The sequence below is a fragment of the Porcisia hertigi genome, chromosome 4 (genome assembly GCF_017918235.1).
Source record: "Porcisia hertigi strain C119 chromosome 4, whole genome shotgun sequence".
In the NCBI taxonomy this organism is placed as follows: domain Eukaryota; phylum Euglenozoa; class Kinetoplastea; order Trypanosomatida; family Trypanosomatidae; genus Porcisia; species Porcisia hertigi.
This window is the reverse complement of record NC_090563.1, coordinates 15,276-33,707: the sequence shown is the minus strand read 5'-3', so window position 1 is coordinate 33,707 and position 18,432 is coordinate 15,276. Positions and strand designations below refer to the sequence as shown.

General features: G+C 51.5%; 7 protein-coding genes across 7 annotated transcripts; all 7 read right to left on the bottom strand.

Moving 5' to 3' along the window:
* Positions 1–311: 311 nt before the first annotated feature.
* On the bottom strand, positions 312–1,088 carry JKF63_07207 (uncharacterized protein; the record flags this gene model as incomplete). Its single annotated transcript, XM_067903148.1, has 1 exon — positions 312–1,088. One exon carries the CDS (start codon positions 1,086–1,088, stop codon positions 312–314), a length of 777 nt encoding a protein of 258 aa, XP_067759703.1.
* Positions 1,089–2,083: 995 nt separating this feature from the next.
* On the bottom strand, positions 2,084–2,887 carry JKF63_07206 (uncharacterized protein; the record flags this gene model as incomplete). Its single annotated transcript, XM_067903147.1, has 1 exon — positions 2,084–2,887. One exon carries the CDS (start codon positions 2,885–2,887, stop codon positions 2,084–2,086), a length of 804 nt encoding a protein of 267 aa, XP_067759702.1.
* Positions 2,888–5,344: 2,457 nt separating this feature from the next.
* On the bottom strand, positions 5,345–6,778 carry JKF63_07205 (uncharacterized protein; the record flags this gene model as incomplete). Its single annotated transcript, XM_067903146.1, has 1 exon — positions 5,345–6,778. The coding sequence occupies one exon, from the start codon at positions 6,776–6,778 to the stop codon at positions 5,345–5,347; it is 1,434 nt and encodes a 477-aa protein (XP_067759701.1).
* A 1,126-nt stretch (positions 6,779–7,904) lies between these two features.
* Positions 7,905–8,408, bottom strand: JKF63_07204 (uncharacterized protein; the record flags this gene model as incomplete). The annotated part of the gene is made up of 1 exon (XM_067903145.1): positions 7,905–8,408. One exon carries the CDS (start codon positions 8,406–8,408, stop codon positions 7,905–7,907), a length of 504 nt encoding a protein of 167 aa, XP_067759700.1.
* A 3,774-nt stretch (positions 8,409–12,182) lies between these two features.
* Positions 12,183–13,517, bottom strand: JKF63_07203 (uncharacterized protein; the record flags this gene model as incomplete). The annotated part of the gene is made up of 1 exon (XM_067903144.1): positions 12,183–13,517. One exon carries the CDS (start codon positions 13,515–13,517, stop codon positions 12,183–12,185), a length of 1,335 nt encoding a protein of 444 aa, XP_067759699.1.
* A 528-nt stretch (positions 13,518–14,045) lies between these two features.
* JKF63_07202 (uncharacterized protein) lies at positions 14,046–14,267 on the bottom strand (the record flags this gene model as incomplete). Its single annotated transcript, XM_067903143.1, has 1 exon — positions 14,046–14,267. One exon carries the CDS (start codon positions 14,265–14,267, stop codon positions 14,046–14,048), a length of 222 nt encoding a protein of 73 aa, XP_067759698.1.
* A 1,040-nt stretch (positions 14,268–15,307) lies between these two features.
* JKF63_07201 (uncharacterized protein) lies at positions 15,308–17,554 on the bottom strand (the record flags this gene model as incomplete). Its single annotated transcript, XM_067903142.1, has 1 exon — positions 15,308–17,554. One exon carries the CDS (start codon positions 17,552–17,554, stop codon positions 15,308–15,310), a length of 2,247 nt encoding a protein of 748 aa, XP_067759697.1.
* Positions 17,555–18,432: the final 878 nt, after the last annotated feature.

Below are 18,432 nucleotides of genomic sequence, written 5' to 3'. Positions count from 1 at the left end.
CATACGTGTGCACATGCTGAGAGAGAGGGAGAGCTGGGGGGGGGGGCATGCGGTGGTCATGGCACTGCGATGGCAGTGGTGGTGGTGTGGAGAGTGAAAAATGGGGAAGAGAGGAAGCTACAGCGTACCTTTCCCCGTTGCCACAAGGCGAAGTGCGCAGAACCCCACCCCACCCCCTATACGCGAGTCTAGCGACAGGAATCGTTGAAGGCGCTGCCGCCACACCTCATTTTATTCTTTCCACCTCGGGTAAGCAATTAAACGTGTTTATGTGAGAAAATGACTCCCTTTTCGCAGAGGAGCCGCATCGATTATGAAGATGTGGCCTCCCCAGCCGCCGACTGCAGGTGAGCGTGATCGGGGGAAGGTGGAAACACCTCATACGTATACATCCTGTACATGTCACTGTCACCTAGAAAGTGGTAGGTGACATTGTTGCCCCAGGCAAAGGTGTGTACGGGATTCTTGGTGGTGTAGTGGAGGCGCATGTGCGGGATTTCCCAGGTGATCTGCACAAACCTGCGATACACACGCATGCCAGGAGCACCTTCGACGCACTTACTTACTTCAATGAGCATGCGAGCAATGTCGTCTTCCATATTCTCGTTCGCTCTGTCTGCTTGCAGTGCGTCCATGGTACCCTTGTCAAGCACCACATCGAAGAAAGGACCCCACTGCTCTCGCACGCGACTGAGATCCCGGATATCAGCAACTTCCCAGTGTACGTCTTCCAGCAAATGGGGAGGGCCATACTTGGTCTTCATATGATCGATGACTACAGCAGAGTAGTCTGTGGCCACTTGTACGAGTCGATAGGGCCTCAAGTCCTCCGTCGGATATTTGGCCTCGTACGCAGCACGAATGTCAGCGCAGAGGCTGGAGTTCCCAGTACCCAAGTGCAACACCTTGAGTGTGCCGTTGAATTCGTTTGGGCTGTTTTGGGCGTGAAAGACCGCTTCAATGGCCTCGAAGGCCGCTGTGACACACGCAGCGTATATGGAGGGAAACCAGTCGTAGTGTTCCTCCTCCGTGTAGCGTCGGTCCCAGTATTCTTGCTTGCTGTACTCTGCATTTTTAGTCTGCATCATCGCAACCTCGATCCTCTTCGCGTGTATCTCCGAGGTGGACTGTGTGTTTGTTTCCAATGGCTCCATCAAATGAAGAAAATTGAGCAAAGAATGGAGAACGTAAGGAGGACGACACGAGTGTCAGAAAGAGAGAGAGACGCACACTGCACCGCCCGCCAATCGATTGGTACATGCGCGCACACAGAGACGCACGACAAAGCGCATAGGGGCTATGGGCCAGCCGTCGAGATGGCGAATCGATTTCCGCAAGAGGACAAAAAAAAAAGCAGGTGTTCATTTCTGGCTGGCGTGATTTTTTTCTCCCATCAAGCTCATGTTATAACTTTTGCTGGCAACGCCAATGTGAAACTGTCCTCTTCACCTTATAGGCGCTCTCGCTAGTACAGTCTGCGCATTTCTCGTTCCCCCTCTCTCTCTTTGCGCTGTGGATGGCAGTGACACCACTCTTTTTGGTGGACGGAGGATGGGAGAGATCGCGCAGGTGCACCGGGAGGAGGACTCGACTGGAAGCCGTACGAGGGGTGGGGGTTGTAAAACAGACGCTTTGCCGGGAGGCAACACGTTGAGAGCCCCCGAAGAAAACACTTGGCTACAGTATGAGGCGCCATTCCATTTCTCTCTTCAAACATTTTACTTCCGTTTCCAGGAAGAGAGAGACTAGATGTTTTCTTCAGTTCCCCCGCACACCATCCGGTTGCGGCTCACACGCCATTTTGCACATGCACATACACACAAATACACACTCTATCCAGTTGCTCTACAAAGAACGACAACAGCTTCGCTTCTCGAACCTCTCCACGGTCCATTCCCACGAGTCTAAATAGTGATCGCCCCCCCCCCCCCCCCAAGTGTGTTGCACGGTCGCGAGAGGGGCCAGAGGGAAGGGGGGATTGACGGGGGGTGGGGGGTGGGGACGACAAGGGTTTCAAAGACATGCATCGACGTCTGCAGCAGACACTATGGCTGCAGGGTCACCTTGGTTGTGCTCACCTCCTTCAAAAATCGAAGTTCTCAGCGTTCAAAGCCCAGGGAAACTTTTTAAGAATAGTGGCGGAGAAGATTTTGTTGATCGGCACGCCCTGTGCCTTTGCCCACGAGCACACGATGCGAGGGTCGATGTAGTTGATCTTACTGGTGCCGAGCGATACGGCTTTGTTGTCATCCTTGATGCGGATAGTGCTCTCTTCACGGTTCAGTCGTTCCCGGTAGCGCTCGAGGGTTTTTTCAATATCACTGGGGAAGGATCGCACCACTGGAGGTCTCGGAGGTACCATCGCGGGGACCTCCTCCTCCTCCTGCGTCAGAACATCCGTGTTCACCAGGCCTTGGGACTGGGCAATGTCGAACAGCGTTTCCTCCTTGTCCGACACCTCCGATTCAGCCGACGAAGAAGCGCGATTGTCGACGTCGGAGGAGTAGGATGAAGAATCCGAGTCGGAGCTGTCATCTGTGCTGGAGTCGTCATCGGATGATGAGGTCGTGCCACTGGAGGACGAAGACGAGCTGGGGCTGCGCTCGACGCGGCGCACTTTTGGTGGGGGGGCGGCCATCGTCTTAGCCGACGCCACAATTGTCGTGACGGGAGGCGCCGTGGTCTCCATTAACTTCGGCTTAGGGGACGTAGCGTTAGCTGCTTCAAACTGCTGAGGGCGCTGACCAAGCACGCCAGCGGCAGCCAGGGTTGCTCGAACGCTGGGCAACATTTTTAGCTTCAGTGCAGACATATCAATCGGGCTTTTCTTGGCGACTACTGGTGGTACCGACAGCGGGGCCGCCGGGGGACGTTGGAGGGGTTGCATGTCACACCGGCGACGTTTGTGTTGGGATTACCTATAATCTCCGAGGCAGTCGCAGAGACACAGGTGGCCCTGCGGTTGTTCTCTTTCCGCGCTAGAAAAAAACGGGGCTTTTGGAGAGGTGCTCTACTTTCACGACGGTGATCAAGTCACTATGATGTAATCAAGCGGTGACGACGACAAGGTAGCGGCGATAAATAGGGCAACTGTGTGGGTGTGTGAGCATGCACACACAAAACAACGTCACCACACGTGAAGGGGGCGAGAAGTCCAGAAAGGAAGAATGAACAAAAGAGGAAATACTGCACGAGAACCCCACCTGACACTATTTGCTTTTAACCACCTGAGGAAAACATGAGGGGGTGGATCACATCCAAATGGGAATGGTTGGAGTCGTGCAGTCCACAAGAGACACTGGCCTCCCCCTCCCTGCCAGGTCCTCCTTTGACACTACGCATCCACGCCTCGGATCGCGAGCGTCAGAGGAAGCGCAAATAAACATCCTTTACGTTCCCCATTTCACAATATGTCGCGCGTGCGGTTGTTGGTCTATTCGCACAACATACCGCGGAGATTCGTAAACACTACTAACTCGTATGTTCGGTTGTGTGTGTGTGTGTGTGTGTGTGTTACGGGGATTGGGGTGGGAGGGAGGGGGGGGGGAGGGGCATCCACTACACCGAAAAGAAAAGAGTACATACGTCAAAGAAAAACATGAGAAAAAAATGCTTGTCACACCATCTCACTACCCAACCTCCCACTCCATGATGCTAGCAGCGGTTGTATATTCACACATACACACACGTTTCAACTGTGAGACGCCACACAGCGCTACTGTGCCCCATGTCCTAGAAGTGTGTTCCCTGTAAGAAGCGCCATGTTTCTCCTCCTCATACATCGTTTTACACCAAATACATTTTTGGACGCATATACATATATATATGTGTGTACGTGCAGGTCGGCGCTGGTTAAAAGGAGGGAAGAGGAGGGGGAGGTGCAGCACCAAGACCAGGGTGGTATCGTGTCGTGCATTCGTGTGTGCTACTGTGCTTGGATGTGCCCCACTCTCTTCACCAAGGCATGTATCAAGGCGCAGGGGCTTAAAGCCGCGCTCACACACACACACATATGTTTATTTACACAGACGAAATGGCTTTGAAGGCAGGCTCGCCTTCTTCTCCCCTCTCCCCCCACTGTTGTCCTAGAATAATATCACAAATGCGGGAGCTTCCGCGTGATACTCGAATTGGCAGGGTGAGGAGGCACGATATTCTACGCTTTGCCGAAGTCACCTAAGCCATCGAAGGGATGCAAAATGAGGACGCTAGGGAAAAACAAAGATATAAGCATTTTTTTTCTAGGGCGTGGGGAGTGAAGAAAAAGGAGGAGTGAAATCGGCACAGAGATGCCCGAGACTTCGTGCTGTGTTTCACAATACTCCTGCAGTGCACCTACATTATCTCACGTCTCCGCCTTTTCTTTCGATCCCCCCTCGCCCTATCTGTATCCGTCGTTTTTCTAGACAGATCTTTTTCTTTTACACGAGGGAGTGAACGGTGGATTGGGGAACAACGCAAAACAAAAGCCGCAACAACCATATGTACATTATATATATATATATATATATACACGTGGATGATGGAGGCATATTCGCATATATAAAAACATATGTAAAGGAGCACACAACCTTCACTCCCCACCCAACACAGCACAATACACACACGGGGAGAATATTTTCATGCGGAAAGCACACATAGAATAAAAGATATAAACTAAACGACTCCCCCTTCGAAAAAACAATATATATATATATATGTGTGTGTGTACGAAAAAAAAAAAAAAACATTTTCTTTTTCCTACTTTGGGTGGTGCATGAGAGTTGTACAGGTAAGCGAATCGGGGGAGGGGGGGGGAGAGAAAATTTGCAGCCACGGGATGCGAGTGAGCACGAGGAAAACGTACACAGTGCTCACGTAATGACAGAGAGAAAGAGGAGTGGGCTCGAAAAAAAAATCTAAAAAGAGGGATGCACGAAAATCTCTTTAATAAACGCGGCGATGGTGCTCTGTGGGAATAGGAGATGATACGAGCGCTGGTTTGGAGGTGCAGGTGTTACGTTGCGCAGATGTAAATGTGCTTTGCCAACGCACAGGCACCTCCCCAAAAAAAGATAGCCATGCAACACTTCTCTGCAACCCACCATGGGTCAGTGTTTTCACAGTTGGTTTGGGGACGTCAACAACGACAAATATATATGCATCAAATGATCTTCGTCTCGATGTAGCGCGCGGCTTCTGTTGTCGCACGCGAACAATAAGCCCAAGGTAGAACTGTCACTTAAGCAGTAGTTTCTCGACCGCATCCCTTGCCTCTCCAGACTGCTTCCTGTAAAGGACCCACGCTCGTACTCCGGGGGAGGAGGGAGCCGCTAGAGTTGCGGCACGTGAGGAGCCTGCTCATCTAGCGCAAGAGGAGCAAGCTGTACGGGTCTGGTGAATGATTTCCGCTTTCTTTCTCGGCGACAGTGTCCTTGATCCGCGCCAGGCGCTCCGCCTCCAGTCGCTTGCGGCGTTCTGCCACCTCATTCTGACGCTCTTGGATGCGCTTTTGCATTTCCCTCTGCATCTCCAGCTGCTCCTCGGCTTTCTTCTGCACTCGCTCCGCGGCCTGACGCTCTCGGGCCAACTCGCGCTCGACATGCATGAGGTCCCTATTCTCCTGAATGATCGCTGCGCGTTCCTGCGTATCAATTCGACGGGCCTCACGCTCGTTGATTTCCTCGATCATGAACGTCTCACTGGGCGTCAGAGCGCGACTCTCCGAGATGCTCGCGCTATAAATTTTTGCAGCACTGTACGGCTGGTCCAAAGTGGGCCTGGACCCAATAGACGTACACCTCGAAAAGCGCCCAGGGGACCTGAGCGACGCGATGGAGCGCCCAGGGGATCTGTGCGACGCGAAAGAGCGCCCCGATGTTGCATAGAACTGCCTAGCATGCTGGGGGCTTCGGTGGTGGCCATCACTTTCATAGCCCGACATCGCCGTCTTGCGGCGTTCCTGCTCGAGCAGACGCTGCTGCTGTGCCTCAAACTGACGCTGCATCTTCACTTCCTCATCCATCGACTTTGACGGCCGTGCAGCCGCTCGCTCCACGGCGGCGGGTAACGCAGCGCCCTCGTTGCCTGCCTGCGCTTGGCAGTTGGCGACAGAAACGGGCGTGGGGCCACTATGGTCGGCCCCGAACCTCGCCTTGTAGACTGGCTTCAACCGCAGCATTTGGGCACGGCGACGCTTCTCGAAACTTTTGTAGCGCAGTTCCACAACCTCGTTGGACACACCAGTTCCCTTGAAGTGTTCCCTATCGTAGTGAGCTAGCTCGCTAGGGTTCACGCCGTACTCTTCACACAGTGCCACACTACGCGGTGTGTTTACACCCTCCCGGATAGGTGGTTGGCGTTCTACGTTGCCGATGCTCACCTTGCACACAGGTTTCTTCTTCCGAGGAGCCACCCGTTTCTCAACTACCTCTGCCTTTCGCTCTTCAGGGTTTCTTTTCTCCTGGGCCGCAGAAGACTGCTTCGTATTCGTCGGCTTGTCGACATCACGATGGCGGGCGGTTTCCACCAGCTCAGCGGGCCCTTCCCCGGTGTACAGCGCTGCTTCTGCAGGCCTACACTCTTCCTCGTCATCCTCCGCTTCATCAGAGTAATTGCCCAGGGGCACAGCGGACGGTTCGCACATACCACGGTGTTTTTGATCGCGGTACTCTTCGTCCCCCCCCTCTGCTTGTTGAGACGCTTCCTGGAGTTCTTTCTCCCCCTCCAACTCTTCGTCCATGGCGCGGTATTCAGAGTGCGGGAGCTGCTGCTTCCCAATTGTGTCTGAAAGACTCATTATGATTGTCCGTGTGTGCGTGTGTGTGTGTCGACTATGTGCTTCTCCCAAGTAGTGTGATATGAAAAAAGACGAGTGCAAAAAAAAAGCTCGACGACAAGTGAAGGAAAAAGAAAACAAACGATGAATCGTCCTAGTCCTGCGCGTACTACTTGAAACACACACCCTTGTTTCTGCACTGCGGCAGAAGAAGAGCCTATGCGACCAACTGGCCCTCGACGGCGCAGACGTGAGAGAAAGGGGGAAACGAGAAGGTATGATGAATGCGTGTGTGGTAAAGTGGATGACTCGCACAGAACAACACAATAGTGTAGCGGAACAGAAAAAAGGTACTATAGCTTCGCGAAAAAAAAAAGAAATCGGAGAGGTACACGAGTGAGACGAGAGATAAAAGAGCGAGATGACGCACTTTGCTAACGTAGCGCTGGCTTGCTTTTGTCAAGTTTCCTTTGATGGCTATTCACTGGTGGTGCGGAGGTTTTCCTTCTGAATGGGACTAGATAGATAGGGTCAGGGTTCGAGGTAGCTATACAGGTATTGTGCTGATGTGAGGTGGAAGCAGGGGAGTCATTGATAGGATGAAATGAAACCACATCAGTGCACCGAATCACCAAAAGCTCGAAAAGTTGCACAAGTTAGGGACAGAAAGAGGAGGGAAGAGAAGAGTGAGTTGATTGGGTGAGGCGGATCATGGCTTAGGGACACATGGTCACGTATTTCGAAACTTCAGGAGTGAGCACAGACAGAGCCCCACATTTGTGGCTTGCTGTAGAGCAGAATAAAATGCACACACACACACACACAGACTCACATGTACGGCGGTTGCCTAACCGGATATTCAGTTTCTCATGCTTCCTCCGCTCCTGACAGCTTCGTGTGTCGTGACCCAGACCAAGTCGCATTGCTTACACCACGCTGCTCTAGCGAACGTATGCTGACATTCCGTTTTCCTTTTATAGTGGCTGCTTGACGCACACAAAGACATTAGGCGTATGTCATCAGGGGGATCCCCCTCCAGCATTGGGAGATACTAGCTCATCTGTCCGCCAGCCACCGACAAAAAACGCTACGGCTACAGTGGAAAAACCGCTTTTGATACCCCCCAAACGCACGTGCGAGCTGTTGCTCAGTTTTTCCCCAAGCTGCGTGTATCAGCGCCCGCCGGCTTTTCCTCCGCTTCAATCACCTCCCACACAGAGTCAACGCTCACTGCGGACACGTTAGAGAAGCCCCACCGCCGCAGAGCAGTGCAGGTATTCACCGCACGTTGCATCTCTGAGGCTATGACAAACAGCTCTGCGCTTTCCACATCTGTGGGAAGAATAGGGCGCGCCGCGCCAGACAAGATGTCGTGTGGATGTAACGTTACTATCTTAGGGGACAACAGTGGCCGTAACCGCCTCTCTGAGGCGCTGCGCACGTCAATCAACAAAGGACCAGAGGGAGTACAACCAGTAGACAGCAATGCTTTTCTCACATCCACTGACGTTTTCGTCGACTGCAAAGACGAGTAGGCATTGATACTACACTCGGGGTCTAGTGATACATAGCCCTTCGTCACGTACGACGGACCATACCGCTTGTTGAGGTTCGACACCTTCCACGCAGTTTTCGGAATCCACTGCGCCATGGCTGTCGGCGAGAGATCGTTCGTACTTCTGTGGAGAGAGGGAGGGGGGGGGTCGATACACATGACTCAAGGCGTGCGAGAACCAGCGGACCAAACGTGTGACCCCCTCCCGGCCCGCTCCCCCACCCACATGAATGGAAAAAGAAAGGAGTGGTTGCCAAAGAAGAAGTGAAAAAGACGCAAAAGTGAGAAAGGAGAGCGAAGATTGAAGTACACGCGATCCGTAACGGTGCGCAGCTGGCGATTTCGTCCGCCGCTCCCACACCACACACCCTCGCGCAGTTGACATTGTCTAGCCAAGAAGCGACGGGGCGGCAGAGGAGCGAGTTGAGGGAATAGTCCAGCGTCTTTCCTCTCCACAGGCACCTTTCCATTGTGACCCTCGCACAGTGAGGCGCGCAACCAGCCCCAGAAAGTGCTACCCATACGACGCCACACACACTCATGTAGTGGGCGCATTGCAAGCTAGACATGGAGACAGGAGGGCCCTACGCCGTCTTATCGATTTCTTTCATTTCATAGGTTTGATATATATATATATATATGTAAATACATGCATATGTTTTCTTTGATCATCCTCTGCCGTTGCCGTGGCTCATCATGCTTGGTGCTTTAGGCGTGAGGCAAAGGAGTACACGGCTTCTCCATTAACATATATTTCACTTTTTTTGTGTGTATGCTTCAAGTCTAGCCGTTAAGATACTTAAGGGACATCATAAGCAGTGGTCGGATTACGGTGCACTGCATTGGTCTTGGAGGAATTGGCTTCACATCCGGGGTAGACCACATGAGGCCGCGGAAACAAGGTCGGCATTCAAGAGAAGATTAGCACACACGTGTGCAGATATGAAAATGAACTGAAAAGAGAAAAAATTAGAAAAAATGACGAGGAACAACAAGACACGTCTCCTGACGGAAAGCGATTTGTTCAAGCATGGCATTTCATGGAGGCAGGTCAAACACACACACGCACACACACACACACACGAAAGCTGATGCCGTCTCTGCTAAATGCGAGAAAGCAAGGGAGTCTGTGAGGAGGGGGGGGGTAGGGAAGTGATGGAGGTGGCACCGGCAACTGATGAAAGACGATAGAACACAGGAGGGAAAACACGGACACTTAGTAGACAGCGTTGATGGAACAAAGGGGTCTCTTTTTTTTTTTTTGGGGGGGGGGGGGGGAGCGAGGGGAAGAGGGCGTGCTCTTAAAAAGTTTGATTCCAGTGCCCTCGCAGCATGCATAATTAACTAACAGGCGAGGAACACCTTTTAGTGTCGTCTTCCATATATTCACATCATCTGTTCAGCGAGGAAGTGGGAAAGGTCTAGATGTTCCTTTCCATTTTTACACCTTCCTCCACACACACACACACACACACACACACACACACTCCACTTGAACTCCTCCTTATCCTCACGTCACATCATAGAAAGAGTAATTGAATCGCTGTGTAAAAAGAAAAAGGAACGTTATATGCATATATATATATATATATAGTCGTGTTTTTGTGCTTTCTGTCACGCTCCTGATTAAATATCCGCTGTTCTGCTACCTCTGTCTGACGATGCGTTCTTCACGCGCAGAACTGCAGAAACAATAACTAGCACAATATATATATATATATATATATATATATACATACATATATATTTATCGAGGAGAATACTGAATAGAGCAAGAGAGTATCGAGCAGGCATACGGTAGGAATGAGGGACGACGGTGAACTTGTCTCATCTCATAGCTTTACCGCGCCGTTCGAGACTTTAGGTCATCTCTTTCATCTCCGAGAAATAGGGAGTGAGGTACACCACTTTGTGCGAAAAGCGAAACGCAAAAAACAAGGGACAAGAAAAAAAGCGTAAAATCAAGAAACGGGGGAGGGGGAGGGGGGTAGGTGGATGGGTGGGTGAGACAAGAAAGAAGGGGTAAGGTGGAGTTAATAGAGAAAACAACAACAAGCGGTAGGGGATTTTTTCACTGAGTTTTCTCCCCTTTTTGATGATCCATTGGGGCAAAAAAAATCGTTTTTCATCATTGTTTCTTTTTTTCTTACACATTGTCGGTTTTCCTCGTTAGCTGCGCGCGCCAGGTAGGGAAAAAGGGGGGGGGCGTAAAGAGAAGAGACTGAAAAAAGGGGAGAAGGGTGATTACAAATAAAACCGTGAATCTTTTTTTTGTGTGTGCGTATGTGAAATGCACCCAATCGCCATCGCCGCCATCCCATCAACACACAAAGACATTCGTTTATATTTTTCGTTTTCTTTGAGTTGTGTTACTAGGGGGGGGGGGTCGAGGGTTGGCCACGTTCCATTTCCTTCTTCTGAGAAAGAAGAGGGAAATGAAAAAAGAACAGAAAAGCGCGAGAAACACACACATACACAAACATACACACAGGAGGAGGAGGGCACACAAGGGAATAAAAAGGGAAAATCGTTGAAAAGGCATATAAAGCAACAAAAAAGAAAAAGGTTGCCCCACAAAAAAAAAACGTTTAGAGAAAATACAAATAGCACATGATGAGCGAGACAATCGTGAGCGATTTGATAGAGAACGAAAGAAGAAAGAGACGGAAAAAGAGAATCGAGATAAAAAAAATCAAAAGAGCTTCACACATACGCGCGCGACTTCTACCCCTGCGCTGGATTTCACCGCTGCTTTGACGCCAATTTTGTAGGAGATCTGCGTCCTCGAGTGTGGCAGAGAAAACAAGTGCATGGAAAGGGCGGCAAGGAACAGGAGAAGTACGCCGCTATATTAGTCCATGGAGAAACAGGGAAAAAAAAAGAGGAAAAAGCAAACGAACGAAAAAGAGACGCGCAAGATGAGGACTGTATATTCCAGCGAGTGTCAAAAAAAGATAATATTGTGACAGAGAAGAGCAAAAAACGTTTTTGCTTCCCTTTCCCCCCATGCCGTTTACAACCGCTGAGAGAAGGAGGAGAGCAAGCGCATTGATATTGATCTCTTTGCCATCCCTGCCCCGCCATTAATTTTCCCCCGTCTACTTCGATAAAGTCATTAAAGAAAAAAAACCGAAAGAAGTCCCTATACTTCATTTCATTCTCCCTCCTTTCACTCTTCTTGAAATCCCTACCATTTTTTGCTCTTTTCGGATTAGATGATTGGCGCTCGTGTCTGTGTGTGTGTGCCTAAATGCACGCAAGGACACACACACAGATACACACACACAGACACGATAACGTGTAATTTCCACTAACCGATTGAAGACAAAAAAGGTTTTTTTTTAGCGACAGTGAGGCACATCGAAGAATATATATATATATATATATATTGCTATTCGTGATAGTGGGTCGAGAATATCAGGGATTGGCGTAATCTCATACCCATGAACGTGCACTAGCCAGACAGGGGCGTATGAGAGTAGCTAGAGCTTGCGCGTCGGGGCAAATTGAGTGGCCAAATAATCAACGGTATAGTAGAAGTAGACGGTTTCGCACGAGCAAGAGAGAGCAACAGGGGGAAAAGCTCTCTCGCGTCATGAAGCAAGGGGAAAACAGGATTGACACAAGTACCAGAGGAAAAAAAAAACGAAAACAAATTGCTGCTTCCAGGGGAGAGGAAGAGGGACACAATCAGAGGGATGAAGAGGCTCTGATGCCGCACGTTTTTGCTCTTCCTTGTTCATTTTCGGTGCTGCGACCACCATCCCACTTTGCCAGGAAGGGGCACAAGGAAAAACATATGAACATAAACGTACCCTTTTATTGTGGATGGCAGATGTGGTGTACATCGTGCTGTGCGTGGTCTTTTTCCTAATTACTGCTCCCTGGGGTGAGTAGAGCGACCAGTTTCGGGCTCATGGTGATGCTGCAAGCACCATCGTTGCCACTCAGTGCGACGCCAAGCCTCTGAAGTGCCATGGCCTGAGATGGAAGCAAGGGGCACTTTGCCCTCACCAGTGCCTTGAGCGCCTCCACCTCTTTAGCCTCGAGCAGCGCGGCGACCAGAGAAAGGGCAGCTGCAGAACGTACATAGCGCAGCGTGTTCTCGCTCAGGATGATGTCACGGTAGAGGTCTGCGGAGCTTTTTGACGTCCTATTCTGCAGCGCTTTTAGGATGGAGAGCGTGTCCAGGTCTTGCAGGAACTTCGCCAGCTGGCGGCAGACGTGTATGTGGCCGCAGTCCTTGGTCCATTTGCAACATCCCTCTATGTTGAGATGGCACACATGCTTCTTCCACGAGATGATGTACAAGCCATCCACGCAGGGCAGCGTCTCCAGCCCTACTGTAAGGCTAAGGTTGAGCAAAGAGAGGTCAAAGAGGTAGGGCTTCTCCTCGTTCTGTGGGAACCTCGAGGCATCGTCAAGACTTAGTGCATAGCGACGTCCCGATACATGAGGTGCGCAGTTAGCGGTGAGCATTTCCTGCGTGTAGTAGCAATTATGCAAGGCGCAGCACAGAGGCTCCGGCGTGGCTCGGCACTGCATCAAGTACGAATGAGAGATGTGGAAACAGCGGCAGCTGGGGCCCTCTGCGCAGCCGAGGCCCTGCGCGTGGAGGAGGCACACAGAACTCTTGCACGGGCGAGTGCTGCTGGACTTCACATCGTTATCATAGAGACTGATGCCCATGGTTGGCTCGCACACGCATGAAGGCGGGACGGGAATGCGCTGTAGTGACGGGTGAAGTTGATCAACAAGCGCGAAGCCCCAAACGTAGACGTTATGCTGCGGGCGCTGCTTGACTATACCTGAAACCGCGCTGCGGCTCACAAGCGAAGACGTCTCGCCCCCCGAGGAAGAAGAGCGCATGGATAGGGAGTTATCGCTACCAGAGTGCGCAAGCTTCGATTTTGGCGTGGTACACACAGAGGCAGCATCAGCCGTGAGCATCATCGGTACGGCACTGCTGGCTGCATCCACAGCGATGTACAATGGTGCAACGGCGGGCTTCAAGTACGCGTTTGCTGAGTACGGGACGTTTTCAGCGCTCATCACCACCACTGGCGGAGCACCGTAGCCACTGAGCATGCACCCGTATCCCGGAGCGGGGCACGGAATCGCCCCGTGCGGCAAGTATGACTGAGGGTAAACCAAAGTCATCGGCATGGCGCCCATCGGCTGATGCACCGGGTGCAGCGAAAACATCTGTGGAAGTAGTAAGGCGGGGGGTGGTGGAGGGAGGGGGGGGGTGGTGGAGCAGGGCAGGGCGATTGCTGGAGTCTTTTTTTCTCCCTGGCGCGAACTTTATGAGGGGCTTAATGGGCAGTGCCTAGCGACAGCTGCTCGATTAGAGACGAGAGTGCAAGGGCCGGCCACAGTAGTGTGGTGGCCGTCAAGAAAGCAGGCAAGCGGAAGGGATGTAGACAACAGGGAGCTGAGGTTAGCGTTCGGAAATGGGGTGACTAGATGCTTGCGCACTAGCACATTTTCATGCATCTCTCAGGGACGCTTACAGCACCGTCAGAAGCACACGAATGAAGAAACAGCGAGTCACATTTGCTGCTAGTACCACATGGCAATAGGGTGATGGATGCGCAGTAGAGACGTGCTCAATAGTGGTGATAACTGAGTGGCACTCCTCGATCGCAAGGTCATCGGCATGTTATTCACGTCAAGGTACTGGCGAACGTACACAGACAGCATTAGGTAAAAGTGCTCCACCCTATTCACGCATCACGCAGCGCTCGAGTAGACCCTGTCACTCTTAGTTAGGGTATGCAACCCCGCTTCTACTACGCGAAATCGATGCTCGATCATGTCAACTTGGGCGCCCATCTCCTTCATCCTCCCGAGAGTTAGTTCTTGTTTTCGGAGAACGTCGTACTGCAAGAGGACGCAAGACGCTGTCGCCGCCACAAAGCCGCCAACGAGGAAGCCTGCGACTCGGGGTCCCATGACGACGGCTTCCTTTTCAAATCTGCACACCACGCACCTGGGCGTACAGGGGCTCCCCCACCCAGATTTATCAACTTTTTTTTTTGTGACGCAGGGGACGAGAAATATACAGTCGTATTGAAGCGCAGTGTTGCTCGCACAGATGTGGGAAGGTAAAATACATCACATAGTGCAAAAGTGAAGTACGCAGTGATGGCAGCATCCTCCATACATAAAAAAGAGGACAAGGGTGATACGGTGAAGAGCTGTTGATCAACATGACAGCAGAACGGCTGCCGCGAGGGTCATACCCTGAGTGGACCGTTTTTTTTTTCGTGGGAGGCTCAGAAAGCAAATCTGCGGCGGGCGACAATACGACGCTTCACTCCCCACCTTTGATCCACCATATTTCCTCAATCACTTCAGATTATCCCCACCCCTTAGAGAGTGCGTGACATGCGGTAGTACACTCTGTTTTTCCCCCTTACCAATCCTTTGCCGAAATTTGGCGCCGAGTGCGCACGACAGAAAATTGCGAAGAGGACAGCTGAAATCTTCATTGTTTTGTTTTTACTGACAAGTTCAAGTTGAAACGATGCAGATGGGAAATGCAAGGCATGGAGGAGAATGAAAAAAAAATGGCGAATGCCTGGAGGGTCTAAGAGATAAACACGACTTATCGACAGGAAACAAGGAAACAAAGCAAAGGAAAAAAAGACTTGTGCGTGAAAGACACACTGAAAAAAAAGGCAAATCAAATATGGAAAGGGAAGTCGCGTGCCTGACCTCACGTTTCTTTTTGCCTGTTTCGTTGATGCTTCAATCTGTTTGCAGTCGCAGCAGCAGTGGCCCTGACATAAACAGCGGTCATGATGTGGGGTGAAATCGTCGTCACCAACTCAGACCTCTAGCCACGTGTGCAGCTTACGCTTGTGGGCGAAGGTTGTGCAGTTCAGATTCGCAGAGAAAAAAAAGGGGGGGGGGAGAAGGAGTGAGACTAAAAACATCGATTAGGATACATAAAGCAAACAGAAATGTCAGCATAAGGGAGCACCGGGCAGCTATGGGACCATTCGAGGTCGATTCTCTCTGTTTTTGCTCTCCGTGTTCACTGGCATTCTAATGGGGGATTTCTGCTGGTACTGTGGGGTGGCCTCTAGGGTTGTGGCTTCCGTCTGAGGCGGTGCTAACACATTCTCGCTTACCGCCGCCACTGACTCTACTTCTGCCATAGCTGCTTCGCGAGAGCAGTACATGTCCATCAAGAACAGAATAAAACCGTCTGTGTGGTCGATCTCGTCCGCAGGATGATTCGCCAAGATCCCACCGGGTGGGCGGCTAGCGATCACCTCGGCAGTGGAAGGCGCCTCCTCCGTTTTGGTGATCAGGAGTCCCATTTCAGCACATTTAGCGCCGCAGCAGTCATCCCCGTACTCCTTCCGCGCGTATGTAGCGATGTAGCGCGGGTAGAGCTGTAGGGCAAGAAAGACAAGCTGCCCGATAAAATCGCGCGCCGACTCCCCTGCACGTTCGCATTTGTCGTAGAGGCGCAAAAAGGAGAAGTAGTGCTCCGATCTACGAGGGCGTGTTACCGAGCTCCCGGCCGCGGCGTAGAGAGGCGACGAAAACGAGGATGGCGGGAAGTGGAAGGTTGCCTCTTCTCGCTTCATGACATTCAGAGAACCCCACGGGGAGGCAATGCTGCTAAGAGTGTCCGACTGCATCATATCGGGAGCCCCCCTCTGAGAGCGTGAGGGGGAAGCGTTGAGAATAGCGCACTGGGAAGCTTTCCGGTCGACACTGTATGCGTGCGTGGCTACTTTCTTTAGTATCTCCATCACATGTGCCGAGCTTGACGTCCACGGCGCACAGGAGGTCTCGATGTCACTCTTGCCAGCGTGATCCTCAGCGCCGGCCGGTGTGTCAACAAGGTCTGCGTTCCCCTCCAGACGATCCTGCAAATCAGTCGGCACAAGGGCAAGGGTAGCGGCCGTAATAGGCTTCAGCACAACGTGTATGTAGTCTGACAACACTGCAACACGATCGGCCTCTGTGACGTGGGGTACATTGATGGGAATACCGTGCCGCTTCATCTCGGATTCCTCTCGATGGAGCTCCGAGAGAAACCACGCACCCATTCGACAGCACTGCGCCTGCGAGCGAAACGCAAAACTGTTGCACGCCATCACCAGCAACGCTGCCATCAGTTTAGGGGCGTCAGCGTCGGTTACGCGACCCCTCAACTCTATGTCGCGCAAAGCAGAGATCAGCGAAGGCCTGCTACGTGGTGCTGCACCTAGCACCACATCGTACAGTGCCTCCTTCACGAGATGGGCGCTGTCGACAGAGACGGCCTCGTCTGGCGTTGAAAAGAAGAAATTATCTTCCCGGACGAGCGCACTAGTCACGACTAGGAGAGAGGCATGCTCGGCGATTGCGACATCACCAAACACGGACGCTAAGGGGTGATCTATGGCGACCAGGAGTGCATCGGAAGCGCCGGGGTGTGCGATATCGACGGCCAGGACGGCCAGAAAACAAATCGCGATCTCTTCGTCAGAGAAGAGGAAGTTTACATTGGGTTCTCTGAGAAAAAGCGACATCATCTGAAGCGCATCAACCGCGTGTATGGCGTTGTGGTAGTTGTTGTCGAGCGGGTAGTACTTGAAGATTTCACCGAGAAAGTGCAAGAACTTTTCTGCGTTGATGCGCAGCGACGTGAAAAAAGAAAAGTTTGCAAAGACACTGCAACAGACAGAAAGAAACAAGCGCTCTTTGTCCTTCATAACACTACCGTCATGCTCACGGACGTTAGTAACGTCAAATTCAATCTGCTCCACCTCATCGATGTACCGAAGTGTCTCAAAGACGACGGCGTTGAGTTCCGCAAACACCTCTTTTGGGTTCTGGAGAGCAGGTGTGGTACGCTGCATGAGGGTGTGGCTTGAGTGCATTGAGATGGAACTAGAGAGTCGCGAGGAGGCGATGTCGAAACGCTTGGCACGCGTGTGCGTGGACGCGCTTCTCTGGGAAGAAAACCGAAGCGGTGCATGTCCGCTGATCAAGCTTTCGAAATAGTTGTGCGCGCAGCTCTTTTTCGGAGTTTCCTTTGCACTCGGTGGGCCCACAGTCCTACGATTGTCCCGCAGCCGCGCAAGCGCATCGCCAACTTTTTCCCTCACTTGCGGCGACAGAGATACATCATCCCTTATCGACGCCAGAACATCGAAAGGGTCCATCTTTGCATCGGCACCACGAGATACTGCAGATTGCTTCAGCGTTGAGCGCACGGGAGGTAGCTGTAGCATGTGAGCGAGTCGTGCCGTAGTGTGTAGTAGCACAGAACGAAATGAGACTAAAAGGACAGGCAGGTGCTAATAAAGAGGAGGGCGGGCCATTGAGATTGACCTTGCACGGTAAGGGTGTGTATTATTGATGTTGAGGAAAGTGTACAGATGAAGATGATGTAGAAGAGTGCATGGCAGAACATAAACCAAAAACACACACAGTGAGAGAAGCCCACAGTGGAGATGCGATAACAGCAACACACATCAAGGAAGAAGACTATGTCAGTGGAAAAGTGCTTCGAGATGATGAGATCTGGTCACACAACAGCTGAAGCGTCTGCGCTCATGCACCGCGCTGCTTGCTTCCCACTAGAAAATTCCGAAGACAGTTGCAACGCTGTCTTCTTCACACCGTAATGGGTGGTGACAGGAAGGGAAAAACAAAGTCTAACTTTTTACTGAAGGCACACCTACCATAAGTGCGATGCGCAGCACAAGCAAAGTATACGCACTAGGCTCAAAGGCGAATCGCTAAAAAAGTGGGGTTCCAAAGAAAACAGAAGAGATACGACACACAAAACAAAAAGTGCATCAACGTCTTTCGAAACGGCGCGAGACAGTTGAATACCGCAGCCCCATTATCATCTTTACTTCAGTCTCTTCACATCTGTATCACCCTTCCCGTTTTTTTTCGCCTGTCGCACACCAACAGCTACAGAGAGTAATTTTTATTTGTTGTTTGGGAGACATTCGTCAGCCTCAACACGCCTTTGCATACTCTACGGTGAGACAGTGGTAATTCGTCACCATCTGGAGGCTCTGTGGGAGGAGGAGGAGGAGGGGGGGGGCACCAGAAGCCGCAGCGCATCATCAGTTAACTTTGAGGTGTCGAGGGAAAA